This window comes from Stigmatopora argus, chromosome 18, assembly GCF_051989625.1.
Source record: "Stigmatopora argus isolate UIUO_Sarg chromosome 18, RoL_Sarg_1.0, whole genome shotgun sequence".
NCBI lineage: Eukaryota > Metazoa > Chordata > Actinopteri > Syngnathiformes > Syngnathidae > Stigmatopora > Stigmatopora argus.
In genome coordinates this window covers 13082384-13101184 of record NC_135404.1, presented here as the reverse complement: position 1 = coordinate 13101184, position 18801 = coordinate 13082384, and the positions used below count along the sequence as shown (strand labels likewise).

Below are 18801 nucleotides of genomic sequence, written 5' to 3'. Positions count from 1 at the left end.
ATTGAGCGGCCGTCCGTCAACCAAGCTTCATTCGCTGTCACCCTCCCAGTTCGTATGGATTGGACATGTACTAGTGGGGAAGTCATTTGGAGCCACAACAGAAGCGTGAAAAATTTCGCTGTAGGGTAGATTGATTTCCTGACCCATCCCTGGATAATTGCCATATCGCCATATAGTTGAGTCCACGGTTATTGGATGGTGAGCGTTCAAGCTTTTATCCTTTTGCAAACATTGTGAGAAACGGTGACGATAAATATGAGGACGAGGAGTCCCATCATAGATGCCAAGCCTAGCGGCCCCTTCAGCGAAATGTGGCTCTCGGCGGCTAAAAGCACAAGAAAGCAGAACACGGGTGAGCGAGTACACCGGCACCAACACATTTAGAGTCCACGGGGAAGTGGGCCGTAAAATAGTATTTCTAGCACTGAATGTGAAAGGAGAACGAAGGACTAAGTTTCAAGTGGCAATCTGAAATGCAGGGCGGCGTACCATCGTCGTGGTTCTCCTGGTGGATCAACATGTGTTTGGTTCTGGCCAAGTGTCCGTCGTGGCGTTCCGGTTGAATCCCCAGTAAATGGCACATCAGCGGGTACACGTCCACCAGGTCGAAGGGATCGCTCAGCAGGTTTTTCTGAAAATCGGGCCCCACGGCTCTGAAGAAGGCTTTCATGTCCGTGGCTTGGTTATCAAAGCCGTGATCTCCTTTGTTAAATTGCAGGGGTAAAAACTAGAGGAAAGCACAACGACAAACGTGATCACTGACTTGTGACGCTAAGACGCCATCCAATCTGTCGCCTGAGAATGACACGGCCTGCGGAAAATCTTTACCTCCTTAGTTTCTTCTTCCGCGTTTTGATGGCTAATGTCCGCCGTCGGGGACGTTAGCCTCATTTCTCGATGCGTTAGACGCTCCAATGATATAACGCTAAACGATCTTTTCACGTTTAGTAATAGCGTTTGGTTCAATAAAGTGCTCCATTACGGTAGTAATAGCGCTTACGTACGTCTGGTGCGTAAGTGCTAAATGTCATTAAGTTCCGATGACTTGCCTATTCGGCTCCGAACGGCCAAATGGGAAAATAGAACGATGGTCTTACCCCGCTTATCACGTATCCGGGATCGGACATGAGGATGAGAGGAAGGAGTCGTGGATGTGAGCCGTAACGCAGTCGGGATGGCACCTCCTCCTTTTTATACACGTGGAGGTGAGGGTGGCCTCCCTTCAGGGCCGCGTAGACCGCCTCCAATTTCCCTTCTTTGGGGAGCAGCATTCCGGCGGGGCCGTAATCCAGAAGTTGGAACTGGATATCCTTGAAGCTGAAGCCCGGGATCCCGGACAAGACGATCCTCTGGATCTGCGCGTCGGCCAATACGGGAGCCATCCCGTGGTCGGAGGTCACGATGACGTTGAGTCGCTCGGCCAGACCGCTCTCCCGGATCTTGTCCCGGACGTAGCCCACCGTACGGTCCACTTGCCCGACCATCCGCCGCACTTCCGGAGAGTCCGGTCCGAATTTGTGTCCCACCAAATCCGGTTCCCCAAAATACAAGGAGACAAAGTCCAGGTCCCGCTGCCGGAACCAGTTAGCGATCACCTTGTCCACGTTCAGCCTCCATTCTGTCTCGTTTCCGTGGTTGTAGAGGGGCGGCTCCACCTGCCGGACTTGGACCGTCTGGCCTTCGTAGGTGGCCGCCGTGCCGGGGAAATGCAGAGAGCCCGCTTTGAGACCCTTCAAACAAAAGGGAAGCGTTGGGGGCGAAGGAACGTGCTGACGGGGAAAAAAATTAAGAAATACATGGGAATAAACCTGTCTCTGGGCCGTTATCCAGATGGGTAAACTGCCATTGTCCCAGTAGGAATCCACAAATTGAGCCGCGTGGTACTGCTTTTTCTCCTGTGTGGTGGTGTTAAACCAAATGTTGTGGATCACGCCGTGATTCTCCACGTAGTTTCCTGGGAGGGGAAAGAAAGAAAATATTCCAAAATGAGTGAGGAAGGCGGGACGACCAAAGCCGTCCTCAAGAAACATTTTTGGAGATACGACTCATTTCCCAAAGCAGACTCTCAGAGAGTCAAATACTTTATAAAGGTTTCAAACGGATGAAAGCAAGGAGTTTCACGTCCAGTGTACTTGATTTTCAACATTACCCGTGAGAAGCGAAAAGTGAGCCGGGCTGGTGATGGTGAGGAAAGGCGGCGTGACGTAAAGCGCCTTCACGCCGTCCTTGGCCATTCGGTCCAGGTTGGGGGTCGGGACGTCCCGGTCGTAATCCCAGCGGAAGCCGTCGAAGGAGATGAGCAGCAGCTTGTGCCCGGGGGGGCCCTTCCGGTCCGAGCGCCCAGCGGGAAGTCGTTCCCGTGCGGGAGCGGGAACGGCGGGGGCGGCGGGGGCGTACGCCAGGAGGTGGTAGAGCAGACAGGCCCACAATTGGACGACAACGTGGCGCATTTTAACGCCACAAATCCTCCGCTGGCAAAATTGGCCAGCGGCGCAAGGACCCAAGCGCTTTATATGACTTTACTAGCTTACCGACTGATAATCGGAGATACCGAAAGACCCTTAACCTGTCACGTGGGCGTCCTGTTTTAAACTTGGACTCCAGATTTCCATTGAAATAGTTCACAACCTCATTTTTTAATCGATCCATGTTTGATTTATTTTGCCAATAACCCTGATTAGCTTGCCTTAAAACATATTTTTACAAACTGGCATCAAGTTACAATTCCATGGGTGCTGGAATTTGTATTGATTTTTTTTTCATAAACTTGACAGACAAAAGATGGACTGACGTTCATGTCCGGGTCAACCTGGAGATGGCGTACGTATTGGATGCTCTGCCATCTCCTGAGATGCTGGAGGTCAGCTGAGTTGGGAAGGATGGCCAGCCATTTTGGTTAAAAAACAAAAACAAAAAAAAACATCATAAATCACACGTGATTTCAGTACACATTGAACTTTGTCATCTCAATGAAGGCAAAGGAGGACTCTTTTTATGCATTTGATAAGGCTTATCGGGGTGAGACGCCACAAGATAAGTGCTGCGGTACCTTGCCAACAAGTCATTATAGTCACTCAATCAAAATAAAAAAAAACATTTGCTAGCAATCGCAATGTCAGCAAAACCAATTGGCTAACACAAACCATGACTGACTCATTTAAGACTTCTTGAGACACATTGTCCCTTTCATCAATACATTTGAAAGTGAACACGTGGAATTGGTTGTGATGTAATTCAGCGGAATAACAGGGGCGGGACAATCAAGGAAAAGTCCTCAGAAACTGGTTTGCCTGCTGTCTTCCTCTTCACCAGCAGGGGAACTGAAAGAAGTCAAATTGGGTTATAGAGAGACAAGTTGAAAGTATATTTCCTCCTCAGATACGCATATCCGTGAGGGACGGCGTGCACCTCTTTTTCGCCGACTTTCTCTTGTACAAAGTGTGGGAAGTCGCCGCGATAAACACCACGAGCAGAAATCCAGTCACCGCTGATAAGCCCACCACAATTGATGACCCAGTGTTCGCCGTTTGACCTGCGGGCAGACGAAAGCAAGTTGGAGGAGCCGGAGAATGAGCCCAACGCTTCAGATTAGCGTGGGCGGGCGGGCGGGCGCACACAAAGAGTAGATAGAGTCTTATCTCAAGACGCAGGCCCCTTGAAGCGAGTGGGCCCCACAACACGGCAACCGCCGCAATCGTGTCAATACCAGCAATCCGATTCCTATTCTTACTTTCATTTTCTCCCACTGCCTTCTTCAGCATGTGCTCGGTGGCGTCCAGGTGCCCGTCGTTGACCTCGGGGCGGATCCCCAGCAGGTGGCACATCAGCGGGTACACGTGGACGGTCTCAAAGGGGCCCACCAGCAGGTTTTGTTGGAAGTCGGGCCCCACCGCCCTGAAGAAGGGCTTCATGTCCATCACCTGATTGTCGAAGCCGTGCTCCCCCTTGTTAAACTGCACCGGGAACAGCTACATTTGCGGTAGAGTAAAGCCAAGAGCGCATGAAAAAAATGTTACGTTACGCCAATTGGCGCCCAAAAGAAGGACGGTCTCACCCCGTTGATAACGTAACCCGCGTCGGCAAAGAGGACGATGGGAAGAAGTCGAGGGTGCTTGCCGTAATGCAGTCTCGCCGGCATCTCTTCTTTCTTATACACGTGAAGGCGAGGGTGGGCTCCCTTCAGAGCCCGGTACACCTTCTCCAGCTTGCCCTCTTTGGGAAGCAGCATCCCCGTGGGGCCGTAGTCCACCAGGTGGAAGCGCACGTCCCTGAAACTGAAGCCCGGGATCTGGGACAGTACGATCTCCTTGACCGGCGGGCCCCGGAAGACGGTGGTCATGCCGTGGTCGGCGGTGACGATGACGTTGAGTCGCCGGGCCAGCCCGTGGTGGCGGATCTGGTCCCGGATGTAGCCCACCGTCCGATCCACCTGCCGCACCATCTCCCTCCGCTCCGGGGAATCCGGACCGTACTTGTGCCCGACCTTGTCCGGTTCCCCAAAGTACAGGGAGACAAAGTCCAAGTCCCGTCGGCGGAACCACTGGCCGATCACCTTGTCGATGTTTTGCCTCCATTCCGTCTCGTTGGAATAGTCGTAGAAACGAGGTTCCACCTGCTTGAGCCCCACCGTTTCTCCTCGGTAGGTGGCGGCCGTGCCGGGAAAATGGAGCGAGCCCGCTTTTCGGCCCTGGGTCAAGACGAGGGCCAGCTCTAGTCTCCAAATGATTCCATTTGGCAACACTTTTGTGTGTCATGCTACGACATTCTAGTATCGTACCTGTCTCTGTGCCGTTATCCAAATGGGTAAGCTGCCATTGTCCCAGTAGGAATCCACAAACTGCGTCATGTAGTACTGCTTCTTCTCCTGAGTGCTGGTGTTGAACCACATGTTGTGGATCACTCCGTGGTTTTCTATGTAACGTCCTGTGGAGAAAAAGGCAGATTTTTCGCACTAGGTAATGAAGGGGCAGAAAATAATTGCAAGTTCGGGGCAGACAAAGGTGTTGGATACCCACCGGTCAGCAAGGTGAAGTGCGTCGGGCTGGTGATGGTGAGAAAGGGCGGCGTGACATACCGCGCTTTGACGCCATCCTTGGCCATCTCATCCAGATGGGGGGTATCCACGTCTTGGTCGTAATCCCAGCGGAAACCATCGAAAGAGATCAGCAGCAGTTTGTTCCGCGGCACGCGCTCGGGATGCGGCCCGGCCGCAAACGGGGCGGCGGCGCAAGGGCGCGGGCCCACGCACAGCGCCCAGAGCAGCACGCAGAGCCATCGCGCCGCCATTTCCATCTCATCCGACAGATCGCAGAACTCCCAAAGTCCGCTCTTGGACAAGATACACGCAGGCAAGACACCTTTTATACGGCCGCTTTACACACCGTTCGGCTCCCAAAAAAATGGGACGAGAAAGATGACGACCTTAACCCGCGTTTACGACCCCTGGAAAACGCTCCTTATCTCATCTTATCTTATCAGCTCGTAAAGAGAATTATTCCAATGCAAATCTGTCTTTTAAAGCCTGGGTCATTCTTCAATAGTTTGCAGAATGGTGATGCATGCATTGAGTCAAACGCTATCAAATAAGTACTCATTGGACGACAACTGTGCTGAGATGATCCAAAGTTCTGCAGCTAAATATGATATTTGGCATAAATACATTGCCCAGTCATACAAAGGCAAACAAAAGGGATTGCAACAAGGGGAAATCTCGACAGAGCGCCATGACGGTGAACCATAAAACAGATCAATAAACAGGAAGGATGAACTCAGAAGGCAAACTCAAAGAAAGTCCATCAGAACGACAGTACCATCAGTTACCAGCAGGTCGCAGCATTTCTTCGCTCCAACTTGATCGAATGGCAGTTCACGTTTGAACCCAAGAATGAAAATGGATTTTGTTATTTGTTCGGAGATCATTATTAATGCAACAATGGCTGTCGGTTTGGGGATTTAAGGCAAAATAAGAAAGCAAAACAAAACAAAAAAACAGTCCAGAAAAATGCAGTTTTATTGGAATGAACGGTTGCTCTTAGGTATAATATATTTGGTAGTACTGCAGTACTAATGTATTTTACTCATTTTCTGACTATGGACACCTAGGTACAGTATTCATACAACGGCATCATGTCTAGTTAGCCGCCATCTTGTGTAGGGTGATGGGGTTGGAAACGAGATCTTCAGAAGGACGTACATTTTTCGTTATTTCAAAAGAGGGTCACATGAGTATTCGACATGTACGGCATCGGTGCACAAAAATGACGGCATGGGAAGAAATAACGTGCTAGCGTCGAGGCCTAGAGAAACCCGGATGCTTGCGGTTTAATTACCGGGTGGGGGGGGGGGGAGGATCTTTCCGGGGAGCGCGAAGAGACGACAGCGACGGGAAAAAAAAACCTCAGTTTGACGGCGGGTTCCGCCGTTGCGTGTCAGCTTCAAAAGAGTCTTCAAATTTTAATTGTTTAGATTTGCGTCAGCCTGCCGAGCGTCCGACGGAGTTCGTTAAGCGAGCCGGCTTGTGATCACGCCGCTCGCTGGCTGGCTGGCTGTCACCCTCATCTGTGCCGCCGTTGCCCTGACAGTGATGTATGGGTAATTTAAAAAGTTGTTCTTTTCCACACAACGGTCTGCAGGCGGCTCAGCCAAGCGCGGAACCGAAACCCCCCCTCTTCCTCCCCAGTACTAAGAAAACTCATCTACATCCAACAGCAGAACCCTAGCGTGTGCACACGGCCGGCCATTCCATTTCGACATTTCTTTTCCCTTTTATCGTGTAGATAAAATGTGATCCTTTTTCTAGATGAGACCGCCTTTGAAAAGGCTCAATACGGACCTCGAATCTTTAGCGCTTTGCTTTCCACTCTTAAAATGGTCACCTATTGGCCTCAAAAGGCACGTGGCAATTTTTGTCCACTGATGCATTTTGGGGGAAATCAGAGAAGGCATATTTATGGCTCTCCCTTACGTATCAAGCTTTGTAACCAGGTCTCATCGTCTCTGTCAAGTGCCAACACGCATATGGTATTTTCCCACAGCCTTGTGGGTAACCGTGCTCGGGGAGATCCCCGCAAAGCCCTCCTGATCAAGCTTGCCAATAGATTGCCATCAATCCACGTCAGGCGGCCTGTTGTGGCTGGAATCGCAATCGGCGGGAGGATTTTTTTTGCGCTCTCGTCTCAGACTCGGCACGTCGTACGAGCCGGATCTCGCGGACCCCAACGGATCGGACGTCTCGACCGGTCGCGGCGGCGTGGGGATCATAAATAGTCTTCCTGGAATACGCAGGCATAGGCAGCTCCAGCGGGCCATTTTTCCGGGCCAAACGGAGGGTGTAGTACTTTCAAACGTACGCCTAAGACCCCCTAGTACAGGGGTGGGGAACCTTTTTGACAAAGAGAGCCACAAACAATTCATATTTTCCAATGTTATTCCTTGTGAGCCATACTATCAATTTAAAAGTCAAATACATACATGTAAACGAGTGCCTTTTGGATTTTTTGTGTGTAATTTCAGCACTTTTAAAGTGGAAAAAAAAAGAATATTTTTTAAAAGATTCTTATGCTGTTCCTAATCAATGAGAGGATGCATTCCAGAAGAGTCTACTGCAAAAAAGGAAGAAGATTAAAGCAGTTCTAGATGTAATATCTCAGTTCTGTCACCAGCGATTTCCATATTTTAGCTCACAGGTTAGCAAAGAGCCAGATGCATCCATTAAAAGAGCCACATGTGGCTCCCGAGCCATAGGTTCCCTACCCCTGCCCTAGTACTTCCAAAAGCGTACGCTAGAATCCCCCCCACCGGTGTAACCCACCCGAGCACCCCCCGCCACGCAGGCACGCACGGCTCACTCCATTTTGCTCTTTCTCCTAGCGCCAGCCAGGCCAAAAATCCATAGGCAGCAAACACAATCTAATTTCTCCGGGCGGGCCCTGGCAGTTTAAATAGCCCACATTAAATGAAGTTGGTTAAAAGAGAAATCGATCCGGCGGTGGGCCAGCCATCTCGCCGCGCCTCTTTGCACCCACCACTGGCCTTGTAATCACTGTTGATCCCGAGGAGAGATTAAGCCGCCGAGACCGAGATTAGGAGCGCGTGGAATAGGTGACGGAAGACAAAGCGTCGTAAAAGTTCTTCTTCTTGGTTTTATAGTCTTATTGGTGTTGGTGTTCCCTCCATTCGTTCCCTCTTAAAGCAAATATGAGTAGGTCCAATCCATTTATTTCGCAGGAATTCACTTAGTAGTTCAAGTGAAATGTGTTCATTTTCTCACACAGCAAGACGAGGTCTCTCTCTTTCTCTTTCTCTTTCTCTTTCTTGTTCTCACTTGGTTTCTGTCTTCAGCATCCTTTCAAAGACTCATTACCGCACTACTCTATCTTTTCTCTCCAAACACTGTGTAGGATTGCGGATCGATACGGGTTTGTGAAGTGATTCCTCTCTTGGAGTACGGCTCTCTTCTTCCCTAAAAATGGTGGCTGACTAAAATGGTCCTCGCATTCAGATTTTTTTTTTGTCGGTCGCCATGTGAAATTGGGTAGTAGAAGTAGTAGAAGAAGTAGTAGTAGTCCTCAACAAGTCACGGAAGGGAAAATGATTGGAAGCACTACAAAAAGACCTTCTAACTAACAATAAACGGAAGCGTTGAGCAAGACGGAATGACGTTGGCGAGCGTGTTCCTCTATTCGCAACCCAGATTTGATCCAACCTATTTCTTCTTTTTTTTGGAAGCACCTGGCCTGCTAGGATATCGATTTCCTGTATTTGGTCAAGGTTCCGTTTGGCTTGAAATGAAAGAGTGCAAGTTATTGTCCATTTCAAAGTCCAGCACAGGATATTCACTGAGAGAATATTAACCGGCAAACAAGCCGGCGCTCTTATTATGAACACACACACACAAACACACACACACACACACACACACACACGCACACACACACTTTAATTTATCTGCTGGCACTTCTCCCATTTTTAAACAAGACATTTCCCCCGAGAGCACAGAAGAACATTTGATTTATTTGATAAAGCGCACACTTTCACCCGAGGGCTATTGACGGCGTGTCAGTTGATGCAAACGCAAGGTGAAGTCAGCCAGCATTTGGAAAAATACTACATATATTTTTGCAAACAATCTCAAAGCCACCGACAGATCGACAATCATTTTGGGGGCGCTCGCAAGATCCAGAATATTTGATGAGTATGTTGTATTTGTTCTCTTTGTTTTCATCCCACTTTTTGTAGCCGTCCAACTGCCGATCTCAGTCCATTTTCTTGACAATTAGGTATTGACATCCGACTTTCCCAACTTGTTTGGGCACCAGAGGCCGTTTTTTTAATGGGCAAAGGGCCACGTGGGCCACCTATTGCTGACAAATAAAAAAGCAGGAGGTCAGGACGCGGCCCTTTGCCACCCACCCGTTGACATTTCCTCCTCTTAATGTGGTATCCATATTGATTAGACACACATGCCTTATTTATAGCCCTGCCCTCTGCCCCTTCCCCGGATTGTACGCTAGTACCATTTAGTCCTAGTAACACAGACTCGCATTGCCCGCTAAAATAACGTCACGGAGATGACGTTTGGAAAGGGCTGCAGGAAGCGTCCCTATTTACTATTTGGTGCTCTAATTGGGGTGACTCTCTCTTCCCTTGGCGTGACCCCGGGATCATCGCGTAGAATCCATCTTGGCGAATAGGCGCATCCCTGCCGTGGTTTTCTCGGCCAAGCCAGACTGAAAGGCATGCACCCCCACGCATTTGCTCGGCATCCTTCTCCTCACGACCTCCTCCTCGACTGTATTTCCCTGCCTCCCTCCCTCCGCCTCCCTCCTTGCCTCCCTCTCTCTGCCTCTCTCTGCCTCGCTCTCTCCATCTCCATCCCAGTGTTGCTCAGAGCGCCGTTACCTCGCTCAGTGCGCATTTGCCGTGGCGATTGTCGCCAACTCCCGGGAAAAAAAAGGGGGGAGAGAAAGGCAGAGTCCCACGCCAGGGAATTCCGTCCAGGCGGGACCGGGAGAAAGAAAAGCTTGGGAATCGACGTCGTGAGTACTCCATTATTCTTTCCGCCTTTGCTCCTTTGCCAACCGCCACTTTGTCCCTCCGTTGTGCTTTATTTGGAGTCCTCCGCCGCGGCTTATACGCGGCCAGGATTCTCTTCAAGCGCCTTTAGCGGCCAAAAGTCCCCAAAAGTGTGCACCGCTCAACTTTGTCCTTCTTCTCCCGTCGCTGATTTTTGCACGACCCGCATGCGCAAACCCGAATAGCGTCCGCCGGTCTGGCCAAACCCCGAGCCACGGTTTTGGCGCGATTGGCCTCGCTGGATGACGGGGCATTGGACGAGCCTGCTGCGGAAGAAGATAGCGGCAATGAATGCGAGTCCCTCAGGCAGGGAGAGCGGAAAAAAAAACTGAAGTGGTATTAGCCAGTGGAAAAGGCGAAGGGAATCCCAGCAGGCACGGGTTACGGGTTTAGGGGGAACCCAGAAATGGGAAATACGTATAGGAACCTCCTGAGAAGGGAAAAGGAGCTTTGGGAAAATGTTGGAGAAATAGCCAAGACATTAGTCGACGGCGAATGGCCCTGGCAACGGCATGATTGCAGCCTTGTCTTTCCTCACATCATCTGCTCTTCATCGCACAAGTGACAGGCCGCCTAAGTTGGATTGTCATAGATGGAGCCAAAGTTTGCTGTTCATGCATTCTCTTCATTCATTCGGAAACACTTTGGACACGGCTTGACTGGCGCCTTTCATTTCAGAGGTGACGGCCAAAACCCGTTTGGAGTAAAAAAGCGACTCAACGCTTTTGAGTCAACGGCAATGTTCCCTCTAAGCTGCGCGCGTGCGCAATTGCGCACTACTCTCGTCTTCTCTGCGCACAGCAAATCATATGGAGCGCACAAAATATAATCCCATTATTTTTCTTCTAATTATTATTATTTTTGTATCTGTGAGGCCGACGCGCGAACCACTCATCCGCCGGGCCGCCCATTCATAGATATTAATCATTACATTTTATTATGACTAAATCATTTATGTGTAGTAGACATATGGCAGGTGTGATACTGGTGTGTGCCGATAGCGAGCAATGATGATGTTGCTCACACCAGTACTCAGTGTGCTCAGAGAGGTTATCTTTTTGCCCAGACAAACAAAAAATTAGAGGGAACATTGGTCAACGGTATAAAAAATGCTTTTGAAAAATGGTTGCCTGTGTGAAGGTGTTCCGCTCTGAGTTGTGTGTGGGTCAAGGTTGCTATTAACAACTCTTTATAAAGTGGCAATACAAATTCTGTTAGCCTGCAGTCAGAGTGGCGGCAACAAAAAAAAGAAACACCTATGATTTTGTCACCTAGGTTGATGCTTTTCGAAATGGCTAGCTTCACTTCAAGGTCAAAGCCACGTTGCTAAGCTAGTTATGTAAAACCTTCCATTTAGTCGGGGATTAAAGAATGAGCTCTGACATCCCCCATTAACGTGTAATAGCAACAAGTTGAAGCTTTTGCCGAGACGCTCGCGTTGGGTCCGGGCTCAAGACCGTCTGTGGCGTGGATTTTTATCTCATTGTGTCACTTATACATTGGAGTACTGTTGGCATGGCATTCACTCAGGTTTGGTATTTTTGACCCAAAAGTAGGCAAATTCAACTGGGCACTTGGCCATTGTGCTTCTCCACGGGAAAGCCACCAGGTGGAAATCATTCATTCATTGGTTCAGCGCTTGATCTCCTAGTCGTGGGGCCACAGAGCGTTTACCGGCGGCTGACTTGCGGCAGCTCGCCGTCATCCGTGTTGCCGTTCAAGAGGAACTCTCTCCGCACCAGGTGCGGAACATACATGTGGAAGCATCGTCCCGTCTCCCCCTTTTCTCCGGTGCTTTCGCGGCTTTGTTTAACGCGCCATTAGCCAGCGAAGCGCGGGAGATCCGCCACGGCACCCCTGTTAATTCTCCTCATCGATCTCTTACGACGTGGGTGAAATTCCAGCGGCAGGAATATTTTCCTCTTCCTTTTTTTCTCCCATCAGCAATCATTTCAAAAGTGCTTTTCCCTCTTTACCTTCTCACTAACAATGTCTGGCCACATGACCATTTCCAGCTTAATATCGGGGACTGGCGTCAATCATTTCTCCACGTATTCAGATGAAAGGCAGCCAGGGGCCAATCTTTAAATCCTCTTAGATGACTTGGGCAGAACGGAAAAAGGCGAAAAGAGCGTTGTGCTGCCCTGCGAATACGCCTGAAATATGCAAGTGTGCGCATAATGGCCAAGGAGCCATCTGGGAGCCCTTGACCTTCACGAGCTCCCCGCCCCCCCGCCTCCCCTCCACCTGGCCGCCATTGGCCGTTTGACCTGAGCTCAAAGGGCCTCACCCCCAGCCCAAGAACCGTCCGCCAATTGGGCCGATGACTCGTGGGTGAAACACTAAGAATATGAAGCGTAGCAGGAGCTAGGCGGTTTCCGGCATAAGCCAGATCCCACAGGCCACCCCGATGGCGCGAAGGATGGACGCTTGAGTCCGACATTTGTCCGCAACGAATAACGAGACTGGCGGTTTCAGCACTCTGCCGCACCACATATCTTGACGGCTTAAACGTATGATCGCACAGACTAACTACAACACTTTTTGTTGTTGTTTGAGGGCTCTTCAAGTTCCTTGAAGATTTCCTAAATTCCGCCGCATTGATTCCACCGGGTCCCCCTCCCGTCCTCCAATTGATCGGCTCGTTGGCGGAGCTCATCTCAACGGGCTGACCCGACCCGAGTTCAGCTTTAATTTTACGTGGTGCCAACCGGGATATTAAAAGGTAGCGCCGGTGCTGTGGCAGATTGGAATGGGGGGCATTAAAACACCCGCAATTACCATCAACTGTCATTAGGTGCCACGAGCTCTGTGCGGTCGCTGCCGTCCCTCCCACTTTAAATGGCTCGGGCGGCTACTCGGTGGGCATCTTGGCCAGAGGACGAACTGAGCCCGGCTGCCGAAATGTCCTCGATTCATCTCGGGATTTTCATCTCCTTCGTTTGGAGAATCCTAGATTAGCCCACTACTACCAGAATATCTCCATAATATTTACACAATAATTGACCATGCTGTTGTTAGAAAATTGTTCAGATGTACTCTCAGACATCACCAGAAAAGAGCTGAAAATATAGCGTGTTGCGGTCCGTCTAGAATGAGGAGTAAGAAAGCTAAAGTGTGATTTTCGAGCCAGTTTGTCCAACAGAAAAAAAGCCATTTGTGGTCACGCCTCGCTACACACTTTGAAAAATAATGAGCCCACAAAAATGGCGTGCAATTCTGTCTCCAGAAGACGCGCTGTACTTTTTTCATGGAGTCAAACGTGTCCTGCTTTGCTCTGTGAAAGCTGCGTTAAAAGCTGCGCGATGGTGGGTCTCTTTTTGACACACCGATTGGCATCTTTTCAAAATATAATGCCTTTCCAGTGAAAAGGAGGGAAAGAGAAAATCCCGTTTGCGCCGGCCGACTGGCCGGCGTTGTCGTTTTGAACTAGTTTAGCGTCTCCCAGTGCAGGCAGGAACGGGGGAAGCGCTCTCTCTCTCTCGTGACACCGACTTCACTTTTAATGAGCGCATTTAGCACTAAATAATGCAAATGCCAAAACAAACGCAGCTCGTGTCTCCCAATAAATCTGCCGTCAATGAAGGTTACGCTTATTGCTCCAAATGAGTGAAGTTCCTGGGAAACCAGACCCGAATAATACCGGATAAGAATATCAACCCCCCCAAAAAATCACATTTGCTTAGTCATTCAATATTAAATAAATGCTAACTCTGTCTTCAATCGACGTCTAATGCTGGACAGATAGCTAGGTTACGTTGACAAAGGGTGTACGGAAAGACAGAAGAAAAAGCTTCTTCCATTTAGCGCACATAACATTCTTTATTCATGGCCACGCTGCCTAAATATATCTTGAAGATGGCAAAATAAGCGAGTGCATATGTATGTTGTTTGTGGCAAGGTTAAGGCGGGCAGAAGACTGAGCACCCTTGAGCTCAATGCCAGCTAAGCTAATCACTTCAATTATCTCAGCACTTGCCTGCGGGCCACTGCTAAAAGGTGGAGGCTAGTTTTTCATTTCTTTTAAATCTGCATTCTGTAGACCCGGGGCCAAAGAGAGGAGATAAAGACAAACATTTGGGAAAAGACAGACGCCAATTTGCCATGGCCTCTGCTTACGATCGAACCGCACGCCCACTTCCTAAAAAAAACAATCATTTGTGCATGATCGGGTTTAACTCCAATTGAAATGAAATCTGAGGTCAATGAGTTCAGTGTTTCAGATGAGTGCTATGAGTGTGTCACTCCATTTTTACTTTGGAACATACTTGCTATTCAGCGTTCAATACATTTCAAGAGGGATCACGTGTAAAACAATGCCTGAGGTGGGAAATTTGCATTTCTGCTAATGAATTAAACTGGGCAAACACGGTAGAATGTCAACAGGATTTGTTTTTTTTTCGTGTGCAAAATATGGAAGGAGGAGGCATCTGGGGAAAGCAAAAGATTGAGCGCTTGACTATTTCCTCTTGGCGGCCGGCGTCTGCCCACCCAAATCACCACTTTGTACTTAAAAAGCAGAGAGCCACTTGGAGAGGCGACAAGAGAACCAAAATCCGGACAAACAAAGGACGTACGTCACAAAGGCGTCACAACGGCGGAAACGCGCCTCGCAAAAGCAATCCGCTGGCTATTGGAGAAGCGGAGAGGAGGAGGAGGAGAAAAAGGTGATGCAAAACAGAGTTGCTGGGACGGGACGGGACGGGACGGGACGGGATGGGATGGGAGCACTTTGGGGGGCACACAGAGGACAGCAAAAACAAGTCCGAGAGCTTTCATTTCTCCCTCTTTTGCTTCTAATCTCCTCTCCATCGTCTCCCCTTCCTCTTGCATAAATTCTCCCCGCATATACCCAAAGTCAGAAAGACAGAACGAGCGACCGCCGTCCCGTCGGCACGAGCGGTAATAGCGGCGACCGCCGTTCTTATGTTTAATTCATCGACGTGGCCGAGGAAGGACGACGGGAAAGAGCAGAAGCAGAAATCGCGGGAGGAGAGCCCATCCTTTCTTTGTTTTCAGCTCGGGGCGCAGATGCTAAAAAGCAAAAGTCAAATACGAAGGATGCCGACGTGTAGAAACGTGTTGGAAATTGTTCCTTTTCAGAGAGCGCAAAAGATCGGGTCGACAAAACGGATCGCGTCCAAACTTTTGCCACCGCCTCCCCTCCCCGGTCTTCCAATGCTATTTCCTTCGTCAGGTCAGAGCTTTTCCCCCAGCGTAAATTATTGTCATCAAGTGACACGTTGGCGACCGAGTCAGCATTAAATCTAATGACGCAAAGTTGACGTGACGGAGCAGATGTCCACCCGACGGTGACCGCCACCGTCTTTCCGTCTATTGTGCTGAGCGCGTGGAACGGAAAGGCAAACTTGCAGACAAAAGATTTACAAATGGTGACGATGATTTATTGACCACGTGAGGCTTGGCCCAAGAGCGTCAAATCCCGAGGGGCTTGCCAATAAGATCTAGAGGTGGAAAAGATGAAGGCGCTTCGGATCGATAGGAGCCGAGAGCCAACGATTCAACCACAGGTTAAGTCAAGGTTCTGGACGGCATTCTGGGACGCATACGGTACCGATGTCGTCGTTTCGGTGGCGTGACGGAACCGACGTGTTCACGGCCCTCCTTCCTTAGCAGACGTTTCGCCTAATGAGCCACGATCAACCATCTGTGCCATATATTCTGTCTGTCACGGTGCCCATCCGTTGGATTTTGATGAGGCACCATCTTATGACAATCTCGATAAAAAGGAGTTAAAAGCAATGCCTTTCTCGTCAGGAACGAAGGACGACATGCCTTTGTTGAGTGAAGAAATACGCTGCCGCGGCAGAAACGTAACCAATAATGTTTGAAATGAAAATAAAACATCCACGTTGGCCACGGAGGGGGAAAAATGGCGTAAACACGGGGAAATGGTTTCCTTTGATGTGTTTTGTTATCTTTGTTTCACGGTAAATAAAGGAGGTTGAGAGGCATTCAGCAAACTATTTGCCAAAATGTCTGTTTAGTCAAAGATTTAATGTAGTGTGAAATGAAAGCCCTCCTTAAAAAGTATCCAGTGGAGCGTCGACACAGCACGCCAGCCACTTGCCACGTTCAGGCGTGTCCACCCAAAAATGAAACCTATCCATTTTGGACGGTCCACAGGAGAAAAAGAATGGATGGCGTTTGCACTTTCAAAAGACCTATTGCCGTTTTTACTTTCCCCGGAAACATATTGTGTCAGGTTTAGTCATGCAAATGTTGTGTTTGATGACAGGAAATCCCAGTTTAAGCCACTTCAGGCACTCGCAGAATGCAAAATAAGACCACTACTTTTACACGCCACGGGCACACGGCGTCACTATTTTGAACATCTTTGACGGACGGAAGTTGCCAGTTTATAACAGTTGCTAAGGCTTACGATTGGTCAATTTCTTGGTTGCAGTAGCGAGACAATTGCATTTGCAATAAATTATGGTTATATTCAGAGATCATTTCATTTAAGTTATGGACGGAATGAATGTCAACCCTAAAATATAGCATCAGGTCAATTGATTTAGGATGAGAGCAACCCATCCTCATCCTCATCCTCATCCTCATCTTCACTTTTATCGTCCTCGTCATCTTCATCTTCAATTGACGACGTTGGAAGCTACTGCGTCCAGCGCATTTATTGAACAGTTAACGCTCAATATTCCTCAAAATGGTTCGTTTCCCCTTCGTAAGACGTTGGCGTATGTGGGCCGCGTTGCAGACTGCCGGCCCAAGTTCGTGCTTTACTCGTCTTTAGTAAGTTTGACCTGTCCGGCTACTCGGCGCCATCGTTTGCATTAGCTGCAAAGTACGGCCGTTAGCATTAGCACGGCCGCTAAAAACAACTTGTTGAATTGCATTATTCAAAGAATTTTCATTCTGTATGTTGACGTAGTTTAAAGAAGAGATGGAAGCGGAGTTCCTTGAGCCCGAAACAAGTGGAAGCTTTTTTTAGACAACTTGGTGAGTCAAATATGCTAATTCCGTTCGAATGTAAAAATGTTGTCGCTGCAATTGAGCGTGTTACCGTCTGCACTTACGGGGCATATAGTTCATACCTTCATTCATTCATTTATTCATTAACTAATTCATTCACATGGGTCGCGGGGGTGCTGGAGCCCAGCCAGCTATGGATACCAGGCGGGGGACACCCTGAATTGTTGGCCAGCCAATCGCCATAGTCTGATATTTCATCCTCACGAGACAAATGCTACTTTAATGTCGTTTGTTTTTTGGACAATGTATCTGTATTTTTCTGCTCAAGTGTTTCTGTATACGTGTGAATGTTTACAGGTAAAATAAGAATGTCATTGTAGAATTTGATTGGAACAAACGCTGCACGTTTATTTTCTATTTGAGGGGCCACTTTCATTTTTTTGTGTGAGAAAAAAAAGAAAGTTTCCCATCACCTATTGTGTTCCTGAATTTCTTTTAGCAAAAGAAAAAGGAGAGAGAGCGAGCGGCTCGCGCTGTAAAATCCATTAGCCCGCTCAGCCGAAAACTTAATTCTACCCTCTCAATTTCGGTGCGTGGGCAAGAGCGTGTGTGTTGCTTGTACAGGTAGAATCGGTCAGCCCCCCCGCGGGACACCTCTCACTGGGTGGGCAAAATGAGTGGTGATCTCTGGTGACCTCTCGGTCATCAATCTCTCCACGGGACCCTTCTCCATTACTCTGTGCCGTTCGCTAAAAGGAAAGCAGCGGTCCTTGATCATCTTTTTCCCCAATCCGCCCTGAAATCCCTTCTTTGTCCCTTGTCTCCTCTCCTCTTACGCTAGGAATGTCGTCTATTGCTTTTCTCTCGTGTGTACACGTGTTGGGGCACCCCGTGGGTGTCGCTAAGGTCAGGGATCACTCTGTGTCTCATTTGGCAAGTTGTAGTTGGCCACTCCTTCTGTCACTTGTCATTGGAGATAAATAAGGATAAAAAAACTGAAAGTGTCTGCAGCCACAGTCTGTCTGTCCCAAGTGTGTGGCGAGGTTAGTGTCTGGGAAGAGCTCAGCTTGGCCTCGCGTCAATGTGACTTAAAGTGCAGCCATGCATGAGCATTTGACAGCTACTCTTCCCTCCTCCTCTTCCTCCTCCTCCTCATCCTCCTCCAGTTCATCGTGCACTCCTCTACTCTCACTTGCCATCTCCCTCCGTCACATCTTGTCGCGAAGCCATAGATGGCGAGATGATAGAGCAGCCAGTAGGTGTCCTTTTTGACCGCATTGCCCGCATTTTTGCGTTCATGTTCTTTTGTCACCTTGGTGTTACGAAATCGAAGGAAACGTGTTAAGCCCCCCAATCCCATCCTTCACACTTCTGAAATCTAAAGTGAATGGAAATGTTCCCTTTCGACAGTGGGCAATCAGGAATACTACTACTATTCCACTTTTGGGGTTTTCAACCTCTGGTTGAAAGGCGCTTGCATTTCCCATTTTCCTGCAGATCGCTGCTTTGTCATTTTTCATCGCTGTACACACTGGATTATTTACCACATTGTCCCATCCAAAATGCAAAGAAGCAGTGTTATTTTTAGCTGCCTCCCGAGGGTTCCAATAAACTTTTTAAATGGAAGATGTAATAAGCATACGGACTCTCTGTAGGTAATTAGCTACAGGGATGAAAAAAAAATGCAGCCGACTTGAATTTGGCTTCCGTTTCAACTACTCTTTGTATCCCTTTTAGCTCCCTTTCCAAAGCTCTTTTTTGAGGTTCCATCAAAAA

General features: G+C 48.8%; 3 protein-coding genes across 6 annotated transcripts in view; 1 reads left to right on the top strand and 2 right to left on the bottom strand.

Moving 5' to 3' along the window:
* Positions 1–180: 180 nt before the first annotated feature.
* LOC144093155 (ectonucleotide pyrophosphatase/phosphodiesterase family member 7-like) lies at positions 181–2450 on the bottom strand. Its single transcript, XM_077626473.1, has 5 exons — positions 2150–2450; positions 1809–1954; positions 1098–1730; positions 490–727; positions 181–325 (listed from the first exon to the last, which is right to left on the bottom strand). Exons 1-5 carry the CDS (start codon positions 2448–2450, stop codon positions 207–209), a joined length of 1437 nt encoding a protein of 478 aa, XP_077482599.1. The 3' UTR covers positions 181–206.
* A 784-nt stretch (positions 2451–3234) lies between these two features.
* On the bottom strand, positions 3235–18224 carry LOC144093154 (ectonucleotide pyrophosphatase/phosphodiesterase family member 7-like). Its single transcript, XM_077626471.1, has 10 exons — positions 18150–18224; positions 12345–12556; positions 11749–11877; positions 10238–10340; positions 5016–5328; positions 4778–4923; positions 4055–4687; positions 3731–3968; positions 3383–3532; positions 3235–3320 (listed from the first exon to the last, which is right to left on the bottom strand). Exons 1-10 carry the CDS (start codon positions 18222–18224, stop codon positions 3235–3237), a joined length of 2085 nt encoding a protein of 694 aa, XP_077482597.1.
* LOC144092989 (RNA binding protein fox-1 homolog 3-like) overlaps positions 9887–18801 on the top strand; it is an 85987-nt gene continuing 77072 nt past the window's right edge. For 2 of the 4 annotated variants that reach the window (XM_077626209.1, XM_077626202.1), the window contains exon 1: positions 9887–10037. The gene's annotated coding sequence lies outside the window, so the exon portion shown is untranslated. Of the gene's footprint in view, positions 10038–16523; positions 16846–16984; positions 17053–18801 lie in introns of those variants that run through there. The other 2 variants (XM_077626203.1, XM_077626205.1) reach the window with 2 other exon arrangements.

Bases quoted from the DNA above. Each gene is read 5' to 3' on its own strand.
- LOC144093155 (XM_077626473.1), bottom strand. From the start codon at position 2,450: ATGCGCCACGTTGTCGTCCAATTGTGGGCCTGTCTGCTCTACCACCTC. The intron at 1,731-1,808 runs GTTTATTCCCAT...TTTTGTTTGAAG, and splicing joins GGATAACGGCCCAGAGACAG to GGTCTCAAAGCGGGCTCTCT. The intron at 728-1,097 runs GTAAGACCATCG...GCTTTCCTCTAG, and splicing joins CCGGATACGTGATAAGCGGG to TTTTTACCCCTGCAATTTAA.
- LOC144093154 (XM_077626471.1), bottom strand. From the start codon at position 18,224: ATGGCAAGTGAGAGTAGAGGAGTGCACGATGAACTGGAGGAGGATGAG. The intron at 4,924-5,015 runs GTGGGTATCCAA...TTTTCTCCACAG, and splicing joins GCACTTCACCTTGCTGACCG to GACGTTACATAGAAAACCAC. The intron at 4,688-4,777 runs GTACGATACTAG...GTCTTGACCCAG, and splicing joins GGATAACGGCACAGAGACAG to GGCCGAAAAGCGGGCTCGCT.